This window comes from Mesoplodon densirostris, chromosome 13, assembly GCF_025265405.1.
Source record: "Mesoplodon densirostris isolate mMesDen1 chromosome 13, mMesDen1 primary haplotype, whole genome shotgun sequence".
NCBI lineage: Eukaryota > Metazoa > Chordata > Mammalia > Artiodactyla > Ziphiidae > Mesoplodon > Mesoplodon densirostris.
The window spans coordinates 66,316,424-66,334,652 of NC_082673.1; the positions used below are offsets into that span (position 1 = coordinate 66,316,424).

At 36.5% G+C, this 18,229-nt stretch overlaps 1 protein-coding gene and 1 non-coding gene across 4 annotated transcripts in view; one reads left to right on the forward strand and one right to left on the reverse strand.

The window, feature by feature from the left end:
- The first annotated feature begins 3,501 nt into the window (after positions 1 to 3,501).
- EBAG9 (estrogen receptor binding site associated antigen 9) overlaps positions 3,502 to 18,229 on the forward strand; it is a 32,041-nt gene continuing 17,313 nt past the window's right edge. Inside the window, exons 1-5 of one of the 3 annotated variants that reach the window (XM_060115994.1) lie at positions 3,502 to 3,732; positions 4,850 to 4,930; positions 13,407 to 13,504; positions 16,503 to 16,581; positions 17,555 to 17,713. In XM_060115994.1, the coding sequence (XP_059971977.1) occupies positions 13,422 to 13,504; positions 16,503 to 16,581; positions 17,555 to 17,713 (321 nt within the window). In that variant the 5' untranslated portion in view covers positions 3,502 to 3,732; positions 4,850 to 4,930; positions 13,407 to 13,421. Of the gene's footprint in view, positions 3,733 to 3,764; positions 4,281 to 4,849; positions 4,931 to 13,406; positions 13,505 to 16,502; positions 16,582 to 17,554; positions 17,714 to 18,229 lie in introns of those variants that run through there. The other 2 variants (XM_060115993.1, XM_060115995.1) reach the window with 2 other exon arrangements.
- LOC132501104 (U6 spliceosomal RNA) lies at positions 10,071 to 10,177 on the reverse strand. Its single transcript, XR_009534144.1, has one exon. It is a non-coding gene; the product is annotated as a U6 spliceosomal RNA (small nuclear RNA).

The window sequence follows — 18,229 nt, forward strand, 5'->3', positions numbered from 1 at the left end:
GCTAAAAGAAGATTCAGGGACTTGAAGAGGATAAACCTGTACGCCTAAGAGCTTTCACTGATTTTATTGCTTTGTTTCCAACACATTTCCATGTACATTATGCCACTTACTTTGCCAAATAAATCCATAAGGCAGGAATTATTAGCCTGATTTTGCAGGTGAGAAAAGGCTCAAACTTGTTCAAGATCAAAGCCGTAATGTCCATCATGCTGTAGCTGAATGGAGTAGGCTTTCATTGTTGATTCAGTGTTGCTTTGAGTTTTCAATTCACATGTTATAAACTGTTATGTTATATTGGTTGAATGAATCATATTTACTGTTAGAAATAATAAATGGCATTAGATTGCCAGGCCCGCTCAGATCAAGTCTACTTAACTCATAATATAGCTGAATTATATTATAGCTCTGATAACAATATGGACAGTTCCAAGAGGTATTACATTGCTGAAACTCACTACTGAAACACAATAATGAAGAGTTCACCCCATTTTTTCATATGAATCCATTTCTAAAAAAAGACATGGATTATTTTTCTCCATTCCTATCCAGGCATCTTCTGAAGGGACTTGGTTAACTCTTAATTATTCTTAAACCTTGGGTCTTCCTGTATTTAGCAATAAAAATTACTAATTGAAGATATGCTATAGAAACAATGATGAAACATATTTATTTAAATGCTTCACAGAATGTTAATTTTCTTTTAATAGAAAAGAAATTAAAAAGCTGCTTCAGGGTTTTTGGTTTCTCTATTAAGCAATTGATCCTAACAATTAAATGGTGATTATGGATATTAAAAAATAAATTATGGTTTTCCATAATATTAAAATGTACTATTTTGAAAGCAAGCAAAATTCTCTAGAAGAGAAAGATCAATAAATCAATCCATTAAAATTATCACCAGATAATCCTTTGCTTTCAAATGTGTCTGTTCAAAACTGTCACTCTATAAGCTACAAGGCTTTGTTTTGCTTGATCAAGAAATGAATGTGACTTTATGATCCGTATTCAACCATGAACAGCTGCTCATCAATAAAAAGCCATTAATGTCCAAGTCAGAACAGCAGGTCTAAGATTGTGCTTAAAGAAAAAAACCATCCCTTTACTGAAAAGCCAGGGAACTGAGTTGGGGAAGACCTGGAAGCCCTGGGCTGTGTTTGCAAGGTCTGCCCTACCTCCCAGGCAGGGATGGGAGGTCAGTTGACAAGACACTACTCAGAGCCAGCTGGAGAATTCAGAACAAGGAAGCCTATCCAGGCTTTGAACTGGGAGAGTAAGTGGTGTGTTGGAAGCTGATAGAATGAAAATAATCAAGCTGGTGATTGGGCAGGCCAATCAAAAGACTTAAAGTGGGCAAAATGGTCCTGACACAGAGCAGGTATAATTAACTGTACCCCATGAAAAAGAGGCAATCCAAAAATATTTCATATATCAAGTTCTATCCCTTATGCTCCTCCCACTTGACATTTGGTGGTCCTCCTCCCCACTCCACCCAAGCCTTGGGCAGAGAACAGGACTTCAAATTGCACACTGCCAAGAGTGGTTCCCAAGCAAGACCCCAAATTATGGCACTTATGATCCCCAATTATGGGATTACTACTCAACAACTGAAGATGATTTTTAAATATTCTTTGATAGGTTTTGTTTTTTTGTTGTTTTTTTTTTGTTTTTTTTTGCGGTACGCAGGCCTCTCCTGTTGTGGCCTCTCCCGTTGCGGAGCACAGGCTCCGGACGCACAGGCTCAATGGCCATGGCTCACGGGCCCAGCCGCTCCGCAGCATGTGGGATCTTCCCGGACCGGGGCACGAACCCGCATCCCCTGCAGCTGCAGGCGGACTCTCAACCACTGTGCCACCAGGGAAGCCCTACAGGTATTTTTAAAGTAAATTTTAAGTTTGTAGTCTTTAGCAAGCTTTCTGTTTGTTTTGTTGTTGCGCTGGAAAACAAGTATTCACTATTTGTTTCTAGAAAAATATGTACCTTTCGTTTCATTTGCAAATGGAAAATTTAATAAAGAAAACTGAGGAATAATTTTTAAAGAAAGGAAGAAAAGACCATAGGGATATAATAAATAACTTGAAGCAAAGATACACGTCACTAAGGAAAAGCATTTTGAAAACATGTTCATATCAAGATGTAAACTAGCCTGGATTTTTGATTTTGGGAATCAAAAAAAAAATTCTAGAAATTTTGAATTATTGGAATTTAGGCATTTGAAGAGTTTAAGGGCTAGAACAGGTGTTTAAGGGACTGTGGAGGGTCAAGTGGACTTAGGGAGCTGTAGTTACTGGGAATGATTTAGTAGTAATGCAGTACTAGTAGCAGGCAGTAAGAGCTCTTATTTAAGAACGCTTGCTATGCACCAGGCTCTGCCCTAAGAGCTTTGTAAGCATTAGCCATGAAGTAGGCACTATTATGGCCATTTTACTGATGAGGAAACTGAAGTTTAGGGATATAATAACTTATCCAAGGTTACACAGAATAATTCCAGATCAAAGTAATAAACATTCTTTTCTTCCCCTCCTGAGGATAAACAAGTTAAATTATTAATAGAAATGTGGTATAGACTGGGGTGGGGGGAGGGAGTGGAGGTACTGGAAAGTTAAGTGGGTAGGTAAGCGCTGGTCAGGGTGACAGAACAAAGGTAGTTGTAGCCAAAAAAGAGGTTAAAAAAAAAAAAAAAAAAAAAAGGCTGGTTGAGGAACAATTTGCATGAACAGCTTTCGGTCTTTGACCAGTATAAACTTCTAACCTCCCTCACCAGTCACGTTACAACAGTGGAGCAGATACTTTTCTGAGGGCCCCTTACCCACAATAGCAAAGGATCCTAGTCTTTTAACAGCATACAGGATGAAAAGAAACAAAAAACAATCAGGTTTCAAAGAGAGAACCATAGAAAAAGAACACCTTAATTTGGAAGAGTGGCTAGCTCGGTAAGTAAGCCAGGAACAAATGCAGGGACACGGTGAAGTGCCACTTTTTAACTTCCAGTTAAAGGAAATTCAATCAAAAATTACCAGCAAGAGCCTAAATTCTGAATTAAACTCAGCGCTTCGCACCCCTAAAGTTGTGGAATGATTGAGATCTGGCCAGATCCATCATCTTGAGACAGCTACGACTCCCTCATTTTTTGCAATCTAAACACGTATTTCTCTTGGTCCCATCTGGTAGAGGGATTCTGGGGGTTTAAGGAAAGGGGGCATGGTTGGAGCGGAGGCACTGTGTATAGAAACTAGAGCAACACGAGACGAGCCCAGACACTCACCAAAAAAACAGCCCGTATAGCCAGCGACGGTCACAAAAATCCTACTCCTGACGAAGCCCAGGAAGCTGCCACGCCGGCCTCCGCCACTCACCCCGCCCCCAACGCTCATTGGCTCTCAGCCCCGACGCCGGACCCGCAGCCTCTCGCCTATTGGGCAAGACAGGACTTGGGGCGGGGTGCGGAAACAAGAGTTTGGGACTACTGAGAGCCGCCTTCGAGGGCTAAGGAGAGGCAGGAGGTGGGGCTGGGGGAGGGTTTCCCGAAGACGGGGCGACTATGGCAGCTGCGCGGCGGCAGCGGCGGCTGAGACGGAGCGCGCGCCCGGCTTTGAATGAGCGGGGCTGGGACTGAACCGGCGGAGCGCAAGCTCGAGGAAGCGACCGGCAGCGCGCGTGCGCGCGCCTTGTGTGCGCGCGCAGCCCGCGGCAACTCGGAGCCTCCGCCGGGCGGGCGGGGAGGGGGAGGGGCAGGTGAGTGTGTGCGGCTCGCGCGCCGAGGGGCTTCCCTCCCCAACCCCCATCCCGATCCGGACCCGGGTCTTGGCGCGGGGGTGTCCTCTGCCCTTCCCCAGTTAGCCCTCGTCTCTGCCCCGCACTTCCCGCTCTCCCACCTTCCTTTTCACCCCTCCACCCGGTTTCCCCCCACCGAGGCCGACTGCCACTCTATGGTACTGTTTCCGGGTCAGGGTGACCTCTGGGGTGAGGGTACCGCGACCCGGAGCGGGCCCCGGGCGTGCAGCCCTGACCATGCGGGCTCACGCGTGGGAGACCGTGCTGCGGGGCTGCAACCGGAATTCCCGAGTCCCCAGATTCGCCCCCCACAGGGAAATTTGCCCGTTCTTCCTGCCCTTCCTCTACAGGCCTTGCTCCTTCCCAAGCAGATTTTTCTAAAATCCAAATCCCAGTCCACTCGGCACCCACTTGGAGCAATTGAGAGCGTTTTCACCAAACGCCGTACATATGGCGTCGGATTGTGCAACCTGAAAACGCTCCTGTTGTTTTTCGCATCTGTACAGTGGGTATGATTTTTTTTTTATCAGACAATTTCAAGTGGATAATCTGAAGTTAAAACATTTTAGTTATGGAACTCGTTCCTTTTGAGCCTTTCAGGAGACTTTACTCTGCCTTTGTAAGAGCCTCAGTGGTATTTGAGGGCCTGATTTTGAGTTGCCTTAGATGGTCCAGTGTTCGCTTGCTCTCACGTTCTACTTCTAGTTCCCCTTCTCTTGCCGCTACCGAACTTTGGTTTTTCAAATTTAAGTGAGGTCAGGTGGTTTTATTTTTGGAGCCTTGTGATATACCTTAACCTACTTCAGAGATTTACAAACTTAATTTGAGGATATTCTGTACTAGACTATATGGTGTTTCAAATTTTGGTATTAAAAAATTCAAAAATATAGTTTTAGAAATACAGCAATTAGTGACTTGTTTAGTGTGTACCAACATAGATTTTGGCTTGGCTTATTTAACAATTTGTGATATAGTGACTACTGAAAAGATCTCGCCAGCAGTTTACATGGAATTACAGGGAGGAAGGATACATTTAATCTTTCAGTTCCTAATGCAGCATTCTTTTTTAAAATTGTAGGTGAATCTTTTTCACTTGACACAGCCAAACTGTCATTCCTGTTGATTTCCTAGAGATGTCATTTGTCCAAAAGCGCTGAGGGTAGGTTGCTTTATGGTTCTGAACTTTATTTCGGCTATATCTCAAGTTTTTGTATTTTTGTAGTAATTTTTAAGGAAACTTTAGTTTTAAAATTAGATTATATTAGCATTTCTCAGTTCTAGAAAATATTTCGACGGAGTAAAAATGCAAGTAGCTTAAGATGTATACTTCTCAGATTGGTGATCTAGAGAGCGTTTCAAAAATCAACTGAGGCAATGAGTGTAAAATTTAAGAAGAGTTTTCTTAAATGGGATGTATGGTGTGGGAAGAGCCTGGGCTTTGGAGTCAGTCTCTTTAACTTCTGGGTGAGTGAATGTGAACTTCACAAGCAGTTGAGCCTCATCTGTTAAATGGGAATAGTGAAACTCACCTCCTTTGTCTTTAGGATTCCAGTGAGGCCATAGAAGGTACATTGTCTAGAACTATATTGAGTGCTCAAGGAATGATAATTTCCCTTCGTTCAACAAATATTTCAGTACCTACAATGTGCTTAGCATTGGCTAAGATCTAGAAATACCAACTGAGCAAGACTGATGGGGCCCTGCCTCCCTAGTCCCTTGCATTGTCACTAGCTTGTGACAGTTGAGCAGCATACACAGGGTTTCTGTGTACTGGGTCAGTAGTGTTTCCCATCACCCGGGGTAGTATCTGTTACATAGTAGGTGCTAAATATACATGTGTGTGATACACACACACACACACACACACACACACGCTGAAATGGATTGGAACATTAAGTAAGTATGGGTCCCAAAGAACTGATTCCTGCCTTCAAATCAGTGTAATTGATAAAATCAAAAGTGTTGCTTGATGGTTAACATGATTGCATTTTCCCCCATTTCAGCTGCAATTGGTTGGAAAATTTATCTTTGAACTTATAATACCATCACTGAATTACTAAGAATGTTTATTGTTAGTGAGGTATTCTTGGCTTTTGAATTAAATAGACCTAGATTTGAATCTAGATCATTGGGTGTGGGAACATGGAAACATGAGCTTACTCTCTGCTTCAATTCTATGAAAAGAGAACAATAATATCTATCTCATAAGATGGTTTTATGGTGAGATAATACTTAAGTAGTGCTTGGCACATAGTAGCTAGTCAGTGAATATTAGTTTTTCTCTTATTAATCACAAAAGCAACTTTTCCACAGAATGAGGATATTCTTAATTGCTAGGGAGAGAATTCTATTCTGGTGTCAATAATAGTCCCACTTTCTGATTTACTGTTGGAACAAAACTTTAAATTTTATTTTTAGTTACCATTAAAGTCATTCAAGTTGACAAATACTTATTGAACAATGACACATAACAATATTTGTGGCAGGGTGATGACCGTTGTTACCAAGCCTTTATATGAAACTTATTCTCAACTCTTCACTGATGTAAATCCCGAGACCGACTCTTTTCCCCAGTCCTTAAATATTAAATGTCTTCTCCCTTCAAAACATCCTGATAGAGTATCTCCTCACCTCTTTCCCCTTTTCTCCCTAATGCCACATGCTCTACGGTCTCTTTTCTAGCTCTCTTTTTTTGTTTATAATTTTTCTGAAAATTTAGGCTAAATCTTCATTTAGGGAAGTTTGCTTTCTTTTGGTTGAGAGTTTTATTCTTTACAAATTAGCTTTAAAATGAAGCTTTTGTTCATTATCTTAATTGTTCACATCATTCTGCCCATACTGAAGCAATCAAACCTTTCTTTCACGTCTTATTTTGCAAATAGTAACTGGAGGTAACAGATGAATAGGATCCTCACGGGAAGGATTGTACAGGATGAGTACAGTATATAGAAATAACTATGGTACAAAATAGAAAATATAGGTGCAGTAAGAGAAAAATACTGCAATTAAAAAGACTTTGCAATAGTTCAGCAAGAAGTAATAAACGCTTATGCTAGGGAGATTGCAGTGGAAATAGGGAAGAATGTGGATAGTATTGGGAAATGGAATTAGGTCTTTTTGGCAGTTTGCATGTAAGGGGATAAGAGAAAGGAGGAGTCAAAGACGTTGCATTTTTTGAATCCTGTTAAATTGCTGTTTGGGGATGTTTTTGACAGAAGTATTTTAGTTACTTGAACAGTGAAATTCTTAATATTTTCTTCGTTCAGTTTATTTTAGAGTCACGTTCTTTTCATCCTCTCAAGTTAGTAGGCCAACTCCAGGCATAGGCATTCAGAAAATCATTCAACGCATATGGCGATACAACCTGCACATGTGCAAAATGCATGAACATTGCTAAGGGAGCCTTTTGGAACTCTTCTTACTGAAAAGAGTCTACTTGCCCTTTATACCCTTCTAACCCTAGAAGTAGACAGTGTTTTGCCTTTCTTTAGAAGGGATTGGCAATAGTGGCTCTACAGAGCAGTTTAGGATCAGGTACTGCAAGAGTTAACTGCATTTTCCTTGCTTTCTGGTTTTGTTTCACTTTTATTATTTTTGTTTTGTTTTGAACTTTCATATTAAGGTATAGTACACAAGCAGTGTATACAGTAAAATAAACTGGTGTTGCCACCACTCAAATTGAGATACAGACCTTAGTTCCTTCATGCTTCTGTACCATCCCCCCAATCAGAGGTGAACACCATCTTTTATTATGTAATTTTTAACCGGTCAGTGTAATATCTTACTAGTTGAGAACATTATTACATGCTCTTTTCAAGACTTTAGGAGGTTATTGCTCATATCTAGTAATTGAGAACAAAGCAGTGCTCTCTCCTTTAATCCACATGAAATACTTTTAAAAATAGCATATTAGTACAGTGATGGTATATTTATCCAGGGAGATTTAAATATTTATGTTATATTTTAAATTTCATTGCTTATACCCATTTAAGATAATTTTAAAATAAAAGTCAGCATCTCAGTTTTACGTAGATGGAACATACAGCTATCCTTTTAATTTGGCTCCGTGATCATTATTACTTAAGTTACATTTTATTCCCTTTTAAGTAAATATGTATAGAACTGAAGTCCAAATATACTGTTTATGTTTTTTTATTTTGAAAAAAATATTAAATTATGTTTTCTTTTTTTGTTTTATGGAATCACTCTACTCCAAATATTGGTGTTAACCAACTATAATGATTGCTTGGAAACTTTTTACTGATGGACTAGGAGTAAGATAAGTTTTAGTTGTGACTTGGTTATTAGTTTTTGCCTCACCTTGAACAGAAAAGTTAACTTCAGTGTATCTTAAGTTTGCTGGTTGAGAAAGCTAAGAAGTTGGATGATACATTGATATATTCAAATTACCCCGACCTAAAAATCATGATTCTAAATGTTTACTCAGTACTTTTCCTCCGTTGACAGATGAAAGGCAAGGAAAAGCTAAAACATAAAATTCCATTGTCAGAAACATCATTCCTCTGTGTGTATGTGTGTGTGTGTGTGTGTGTGTGTGTGTGTGTGTGTGTGTGTACATACCTGTAATTTCTTGTGACTTGATTTAACATGGGATCTACTCTACCTCTGTACTGGAAAAATAACCATCTCTCAAGAATTAACAAATTTTAGTTTCCTTTTACCTCTTGTGTATTTATTTTGAGTCTCTGAATGAGGAAACTTATGGTTACTTAATATATTTAACTCTAACTTATGCCAAAACTCATTTTAAGAAATATTTATATTAGTGATTGTTAGGATAATATATGTAGTACATATATGGTGTAGGTGACTAAAATGTGTAAAGAAATATTTGGAAATAATGACTGTGTTTAAAAGGCTGCAAAATAATACCTGTTTTGCCATTTTTGAGAATTTTTTTTATCCTGTGGTTGCCACGGCTTTAACTAGTTCCCAGTTCCTTAGCATTTCTTTTATATAAATCATATCTTTTGATTTAATCATAGGGAGGCACTATGAGTGTGATCTTTTAGGACTCAATCATTAGACTACCTGAGTTCAGATTCCACTTTTGTAACTTAACAGCTCTGTGTCTTCGGGCAGCTTACTTAACCACTCTGTGCCTTGGTTTCCCTATCTAAAATAGGAATAAAATAATACTTACCTCCAGTCCTTCATAGGGTTGTTCTGAGCATTAAACGAGTTATTACATGTAAAGCACTAAGAAAGCTTGTATTAGAGTAAGAGTTAGCTATTATGGTGTGTTGAAATGCTGCTGTGAAGTCAGTTCCATTCCTAGAGAAATTCTGTAATATGTTTCTTGTCAAACTAATTGACTTAGTTTCCTACTGAAAATTGGCTCTCCATAGTTACAAATAATCAATGTAAAATAATGGTATTAATGAATTCTTTTAAGATTCTAATCAGAATCTGAAAACTCGTGACATAATACTGTTTTTTTAATGTCTTATTAGATGGTTTTTACTAGATTTTTGAGCTACAGTTGACACAAAATGAACTGTACATTTTTTAAATGTAAAATTTTATCAGTTTTGATTAATATATACATTCCTGTGAAACCATCACCACAATCAAAATAGTAAGTATATCCAGTACCTCCAAAAGTGTTTACTCGTGCTCCTTTGTACTCCATCCTTCCCACCCCTTCCTGCCCCATCTCAAGGCACCACTGATCTATTTTCTGTCACTAGAGATTTGTTTGTATTTTCTAGAGTTTTTTTTTAATAAATGGTATCATATAGTATATATTCTTTTTTGGTCTGGCTTCTTTCATTCAGCTTAATTATTTTTAGATATATCCATGCTATTGCTTGTAGTAGTAGTTCATTCTTTTTTACTGTTGAGTAGTGTTCTACTATATGTATATACCACAATTTGTTTATCCATTCACCTGTGAATGTACATTTGGGTTGTTTCCAGTTTGGAGCTATTAAAAATAAAGCTGCTATTCAAAAACAACACATTTTTGAATGGGTGTATGGTTTCACTTATCTTGGGTAAATTCCTAAGAGTAGAATGGTTGGGTCATATGCTACATGTTGGTTTAACTTTGTAAGAAACTGCCAACTGTTTTCCAAAATGGCTGTATCATTTTACCTTCCCACTACCAATGTATGAGAGTTATGGTTGCTTCACATCCTTGACAGTACTTGGTATTTTTAATTTGAGCCATTTTAACATGTGTGTAATGGTTTTTAAGTTTCTTTTTTTTAACATCTTTATTGGAGTATAATTGTTTTACAATGTTGTGTTAGTTTCTGCTGTATAACAAAGTGAAAAAAAAAATGGAACGCTTCACGAATTTGTGTGTCACCCTTGCACAGGGACCATGCTAATCTTCTTTGTATTGTTCCAATTTTACTATATGTGCTGCCAAAGCGAGCACTAAGTGTTGTTTTAATTTACATTTCTCTGATGATTAATGATGTTGACCATTATTTCAATGTACTTATTTACCATTGTATATATCTTCTTTGGTGAAGTGTCTATTCACACCTTTTGCCCATTTTTAAAAAATTAAGTTGTTTTCTTACCGAGTTTTGAGAGGTTCTTACGTATTCCAGATACAAGTTCTTTATCAGATACATGCTTTGCAAAGATTTTCTTGCAGTCTGTGGCTTGTCTTTTTATTGTTTTTGAATTGTAGAAGTTTTAAATTTTGATGAAGCCCTGTTTATCCATTTTTTTTTTATGGATTGCGCTTTTGGTGTCATATCTAAAAAAATCTTTGCCTAACCCAGGTCACAAAGATTTTGTCCAGTTTTATTTTTCTAGAAGTTTTGTAGTTTTAGTTTTAGTTTTTGGGTTTTTTTGTCTGCGTTGGGTCTTCATTGCTGCTTGTGGCTTTCTCTAAGTGCAGCAAGCGAGGGCTACTCTTCCTTGCGGTGCTCAAGCTTCTCATTGTGGTGTCTTCTCTTGTTGCAGAGCACAGGCTCTAGGTGCGTGGACTTCAGTAGTTGTGGCATACAGGCTCTGTAGTTGTGGCTTTCAGGATCTAGAGCAGTCTCAGTAGTTGTGGCGCATGGGCTTAAGTTGCTCTGTGGCATGTGGGAGCTTCCCGGACCAGGGCTCGAACCCATGTCCCCTGCATTGGCAGGCAGATTCTTAACCACTGCGCCACCAGGGAAGTCCTAGTTTTAGGTTTTATATTTACGTCTGTGGTCCATTTTGAGTACTTTTTGTAAATGGTGTGAAATATGGATTGAAGTTTTTTGGGTTTTGGTGGCTTTTTTTTTGGCATATGGGTATCCAGTTTTTCCAGCACTATTAGTCAGAAAGACTGTCCCTTCTCCACTGAATGGCCTTCACATGTTCATAAATTTCAGTTGTTCATATTTTGTGGGTCTATTTCTATACCTTCCATTCTATTCCATTGATCTATTTATCAGTCTTGACTCCAGTACTACATCACTTTGGTTACTGTAGCTTTATAATGAATCTTGAAATCAGGTAGTATTAGCCCTTCTGCTTTGATTTTTTTCAACCTTGTTTTGACCGTTATAGGTCCTTTACGTTTCTATATGAATTTTAGAATTAGCTTATCAAATTTTAGAGAAAAAAGCTTGCTGAGATTTTGATTGGGATTTCACTGAATCTGTAGTTCAGTTTAGGGAGATTTGATATCTTAACAGTATCAAGTCTTTGAGCCATGAAAGATCTTTAAGTGAATAAGGGTCTTTTAATTTCTCTCAGCAGTATTTTATAGTTTCCAATACATAAGTCTTTCATTAGATTTGTCCCTAAGTACTTTATATTTTCTGTACTCTTATAATTTTTAAAAATTTTAGTTTGTGATCATTTGTTGCTAACATAAAAATACAGTTGATTATAATAGAGTCCATTGAATTTTCAACATAGACTATAGATACAGTTTTACTTCTTCCTTTCCAATCTGAATGCCTTTTATTTCCTTTTCATGCTTGATTGCACTGGCCAGAACCTCTGCTACGGTGTTAAGCAGAAGTGACAAAAGCAGATGTGCTTATGTTGTTCATAATCTTAGGTGGGAAGTGTCCAGTTTTTCACCATTAAGTCTCATGTTACTATGGGTTTTTCATAGATGTCCTTGGTCAGGTTGAGAAAGTTCCCTTCTATTTCTAGTTGGTTGTTTTTAAGGAGTTTTGTGTCTGTTCATAAGATACCGGTCTCTAGTTTTCTTTTCTGCTAATGTCTTTGGTTTAGATTAGTATCAGTGTAATGGTAGCCTCAAAGAGTGAGTTGATAAAAAATCCCTCTCCTTCAGTTTTCTGGCAGTGTGTGTAGAATTGGTATTACTTCTTAAGTATTTGATAGAATTCACTCATGAAGCCATCTGGGCTTGGGGGATTTTTAACTACAAATTCAATTTCTTTAATAAATACAGAGATTTTCAGGTTATCTGTTTTTTCTTGCTGTGCTTTCATAACTTGTTTCTTTCAAGGAATTTGTCCATTTCATCTTGTCAAATATAGGCATAAAGTTATAATACTTTCTCAATATACTCTTCATATTTGCAGACTCTCTAGTAATGTCACCTCTCTTTTATGATATTGGCATAATTTGTTATTAGGGACATGTGTTTCAGGTTCTTATGTACTTTTGATTAACTGACCCCTTTATCATTATGAAATGAACATTTTTATGCCTGCTAATATTATTTTCCCTAAAAATCTACTCTCTGACATTGAAATAGTCAATTTAACTTTCTTTCGATTACTGTTAGCATGGTATATTTTTCCCTCATCCTTTTGCTTTTAACCTATTTGTGTTTTTATACTTAAAGTACATTTTTTGCAGGCAGCATGTAATGATATAATTCCTTTTTTTAATCCTATCTAACAATCTCTGGCTTTAAATTTGCATTTAATGAGATTATTGCTCCAGTTGGGTTTAATTCTATCCTCTTGCTATTCGTTGTCCCATCTAATATTTGTTCTCCTTTACCTTGTTTTCTGCTACCTTTTCTATTGAGTATTTTCTATCTTCTCTGTTGGCTTATTAGCTATAACTGGACTTTACCCCTCAGAGAATATGATTTAATTGATTTACTAGGGGTGGGCCCAGTTATCATTATTTCTTTAAATATGTGTGAACCACTGGACTAGATGATCTCTATAGTTCACTTCCAGTTTATTAGCTATGTGCCCATAAGTTATTTGACCTGTCTTAATTTCCTCATCTACAAAATGGGTATGATAAAATGTATCTGTTTAGAAGTTAAAAGTTTTAAATATTTTGAATAGTATTAATATGTTCATATGATTCAAATTTCAAAAGGTACAGAAGACTCAGTATATACTGTTTTATACTTTTTTGATTTTTCATTTTTTAATAGAAAACAAATTATAAATAAATTGTAAATAGATAATTTAAGTACAATTTAAAAAACCATTCTGAGAATAGTTCAAAAAGGTTTTTTTCCTCCCAACTATTCAAAACTCTTCAAAACTTTCTTGTCAATATGATTTACATTTTAATTTTTTAATTTACTGTGTTATATTTGTACTTTCTAAAGGAGAGTAAAAAATATGTCTGATTTTTACAGTTCATAGTAGGACTTTTCAGGTTGACTTCAGAACACGAGTATAGCTTACAAAATCACCTTAATGCATTTATTTTTGTGCTTTTTTCCACAGGTTTTGATTCCCACCATGGCTATCACACAGTTTCGGTTATTTAAAGTTTGTACCTGCCTAGCAACAGTATTCTCATTCCTAAAGAGATTAATATGCAGGTAAAGAAATTTGATGTTCAAATTGACCTGGTTATCTTCTTGCTGATTTTAGATACCTTCATAACTACAAAAAGGCAGGACATACTACATTTAAGCTAAATATCTTGATTGCAATATTCATTTATTAATCTCTAGTATTTTTTATATTTTTTTCAGATTTTTATATATTTTTTCAGATCTAGAAAGTAGAGGTTCAGTTCTTTTCTTACAAATTCTTACATCTTCCATTAAAATAATATTCTTAGTACTACAGAATTTCAGAGATAAACTAACTTTCATTGTTCTAATAATCATCAGAAAGTTTTTATATATGTAATTGTTTTATTATCAGGATGTTTTAAGATGGTTAGGTGGAATTAGGCATAGGTATTTCTTTTTATTTGTTTATTTATTTATTTATTTATTTATTTTTGGCTGCATTGGGTCTTTGTTGCTGTGTGCGGGCTTTCTCCAGTTGTGGCGAGTGGGGACTACTCTTCTTTGTGGTGCATGGGCCGCTCATTGCAGTGGCCTCTCCCATTGCAGAGCACGGGCTCTAGGCACGCGAGCTTCAGTAGTTGTGACTTGCAGGGTCTAGAGCGCAGGCTCAGTAGTTGTGACACACGGGCTTAGTTGCTCTGCGGCATGTGGGATCCTCTGGAACCAGGGCTCAAACCCCTGTCCCCTGCATTGGCAGGCAGATTCTTAACCACTGTGCCACCAGGGGAGCCCCCATAGGTATTTCTTTACATACTACATTATGAGTGTTATTTTTATGTTAAAAAAAAAAAAACTTTTAACAGAGAAACCCCAAACAGAATCGATTTTTTTTTTTGTCTCTTAAATAATATTCCAGAATGTACAAGTAGTCCAGGGTAGATAAGTCCTTCTGCTTCAGTAAGTCATTCAAAGACTCACATTCCTTCTATTTTGTCATACTACCGGACCCTAGAGCTATAGTTCCTAAACCATATGCCAAGGTACTTCAGGGCTTGCATTACACTCATGGGGTACTATAGGATACTTTAAATTTTCCAACAAAACACAATGAATGTGATAGTGTCTTTTAAGCACCAAACAATCTGTTGGCCCTAGGTAGTTCACATTTGCAACATTAGATCCTGCAGTATGTTTTGATGATGTTCTTGAATATTTGAGATAAGTTTTTGTTTACTTGTATTTTGGGTGACTTATCTTTGCAAAGCTAGGTTGTAATTAAAAGCAAGTACTAAACCAAAATTAATTTGGAACAGAAAATAAGGGTGAGTCCAAGGCTTGAGAAGCTGTGCAGTATCCAACAGGCACACACATTCCATTAATAAGTAATTGTGGTTATTAAAGAGTGAAATCAACATATTATTTTTTCTTTAAATTCATATGTATTTTTTTCTTATGGCTACTAAGCAGATAGGACATACATAAGTATTAAATTGTTTGGGCCTAACTATTTAATCAGTGGAATTGTTAGGTATTTCTTTTGGCCTAGGAGTACTGTGAAAAAAGTACCACCACAGTAAGAGTAGGATAGAATAAAAGAGGAAATGGAGAGCAATCAGCTCTTTTTTTTAGTGGATATGATTTAGAAGTTACACGCAATTCTGTTCACAGCCTATTATCCAGAGCTTAGCCACCTAGCTGCAAGGGAGGCTAGGAAATGTAATCTCAAGCTAAATGGCCATTTTATAACTACTAAAACTCTGAAGATTAAGTGGCATTGAATTTATTGTTAGAAGTAGCATAGCCAGAAAAAACTAGGTTAAAGCAGGATGAGTATGGGTATTAATGCCAGGAGGCTGGAGGTTAAAAAGTAGTTGTGTTAACAGTGGTGATAAATTATAGGTGGTTTTCTCTTTGCATCTGTTATTTTCTAAAACTTTTGTTGAATATAGATTACTTTTAGTATAAGATACTGCATTTGATTTAAAACTATTAAGGACATTTTTGTTGTCACTATGAACTTCTCTTGTCAACGTAAATATGTTAAGGATTGATTGTATGTTCAGTTTAAAGAAAACTGACCGTTTGTTAGAATAAGCTTTTCTTGTCAGAAAGAACCTAGATCATGTGTTCTAAAATACCAGGTTTACATCATAAATTTAGTAGTAGACTGTATTACTTTTTTTATTCATCCTTTAAACAAAGTATGATTTCTAAACTTAGCTGACTTTACCAACTAGTTCTAAGCAGATGCTTCATAGATTATTTGAAATGAAGCAAGTGACTAATCATTTATAATAGCTACCATTTTTTAATGTCTTATTAAAAAGCAGGCACAGTCTAGTGTCTAGCTACTTTAAATGTCAGTTAAATCCTCACAACAACCTTGCAAAGGTAGGTTTGAATACCTGCCTTTTACAAATGAGGATACTCAGGCTGAGAGATAGGTAATTCTAACTAGATTCATAGTTAATAGAAGTAACATTGAAAACCATGGTTTACACACATTCCATAGCCCATGCTCTTAACAACTCTATGACAATACTTATCTTCTTTAATATAGTACTTTTCCCACTAATCCTTAAAACTTGTTGGGTACAGTTTATAGTTCAAGCCAGTGATTTTCAAACTTCTTAATAGTTTAATAGTAATCTTAATAAGAAACCAACTATGTAAGACAAAAGCCAGGCCACCTTGGTTAAAACAGCATAGGTATCCGAGAGCTTCACTTACAGAATTCACAGTACTCTTAGGAGCATGGTTTGAAATCAGTTTGTGTTTTTGTTTTTGGCTTTATATTCCTCCTGAGTTTGACTATAATTCTGAATCCTAAGCCAAAAAGCCGTTGTGTTATCCTGTCCAGTATTTTTAAAATATTTAAAAGATATTTGATATATGCCTTTTCTTTTCATATCTTAACAAATTTTTCTTTTCATATCTTAACAATTGTTAATTATTAAAATAAATAATTCAAAAATTGAAAAAGACCTTCTCTTATAAGCCTTAAGTTACTGTCCGTAGTGCTTTTGCCCATGCTTGTTTTGGTAGTTTCTTGAAATAAATTATTTCATTTTTGTTTTAGATCTGGCAGAGGACGGAAATTAAGTGGAGACCAAATAACTTTGCCAACTACAGTTGATTATTCATCAGTTCCTAAGCAGGTAATTTTTTTTTTTGAATGTTGAATAAGTGTTCCAGAACCATATTTTTCAAACTGGATTGCTGACCATTAGTATGTCATGAAATTAATTTAGTAGTCAGGGTCAGGATTTTTATTGTTGTTATTAAATTTTTTTATTCTAAAATTTTTATTTTGTTCTTTATTTTCTGTTTTTTTGCTGAGGTTTTCTTTTTTAAATTGGTTTTAAGAGTGTTTGCTATTGCTTATTAGAGCATTTTTATAATAACTATTTTAAAGTCTTATCTTTTTTTTTTTTTTTTTTTTTTGTGGTACGCGGGCCTCTCACTGTTGTGGCCTCTCCCGCTATGGAGCACCGGCTCCAGATGCACAGGCTCAGTGGCCATGGCTCACGGGCTCAGCTGCTCCGCGGAATGTGGGATCTTCCCGGAACGGGGCACGAACCAGTGTCCCCTGCATCGGCAGGCAGACTCTCAATCACTGTGCCACCAGGGAAGCCCTAAAGTCTTAGATAATTCCAACATTTATATCATCTTGGGGTTTGTGTCTGTTGATTGACTTTTTCCATTCAAGTTGAGATTTCTTCATTGTTCATTTGCAGGTTACTTCATGGATATGTTGACTATTATGTTTGGGACTCTATCTTATTTAAATACTATAAAGAATGTTATTATTTATTATTTTATCAGGCAATAAACCTGGTTAAGGTTATATTGCAAGTTCCAAGTCTCCTTCTGTGGGTTGTAGTTTTAATGTCAGTTCAATTTTTAAAGCAAAAAAAATTTGTTTTGTTGTTTGTCTGTTTTTAATGGGTAGAACAGAATTCCCAACTCATAGAATATTTCTTTTAAACTTTTCATCTAGTTTTGGTATGTGGTATAAAATTTGTATTTTCCCATTGGTCAAAAAAGTTTGAATAACCAATGTTTTAGAAAGCTCATTTTTCTAATAAATGATGAATTTTGTGGCTGACAATATTGATCATTTAAATTTAGACAGATGTTGAAGAGTGGACGTCCTGGGATGAAGATGCACCCACAAGTGTAAAGATTGAAGGAGGGAATGGGAATGTGGCAACACAGCAAAATGCTTTAGAACAACTGGAACCTGACTATTTTAAGGACATGACACCAACTATAAGGAAAACCCAGAAAGTATGTTAAAGATTTGTGCTTTTGGAGATTAAACTATTAAACCGCTCTTCAGATTCCTATAATTAAAATTAGTATAATTGGTATTTCTAATTAGCAATTAATTGTGTTTTCTGTCATGTTAAAGAAGCTTATATATTCAAGTGACCTGGACACAGATCTAGTAAATTGTACCCCCAAGTCTTTTAAAATTGTGTCTAAGCATTTATAGGAATCCAACTGTATGTCAGATTCTAGACTCCAGTCTCTGCTATGGAGACTAAGCTGAATAAGATACAGTTCTAACCTTAAAAGATTAGTTCACAGTTTAGTGATGTCTACAAACTGATAAGTAGTTTCCATTGTTTATAACCATTATCAAACTGATGCAAGGCTCTGAGAACTTAGTGTAATTGTGGGTTTGTGTAGTCATCCACACTTTATTTTATCCCTTTTGAGTTATATGTTATATATGGACAATCACTTAAAGAGGCAGGGAATTATTAGAAAAAGAGCAATGGCTGAGTATTTTCCTTTTTA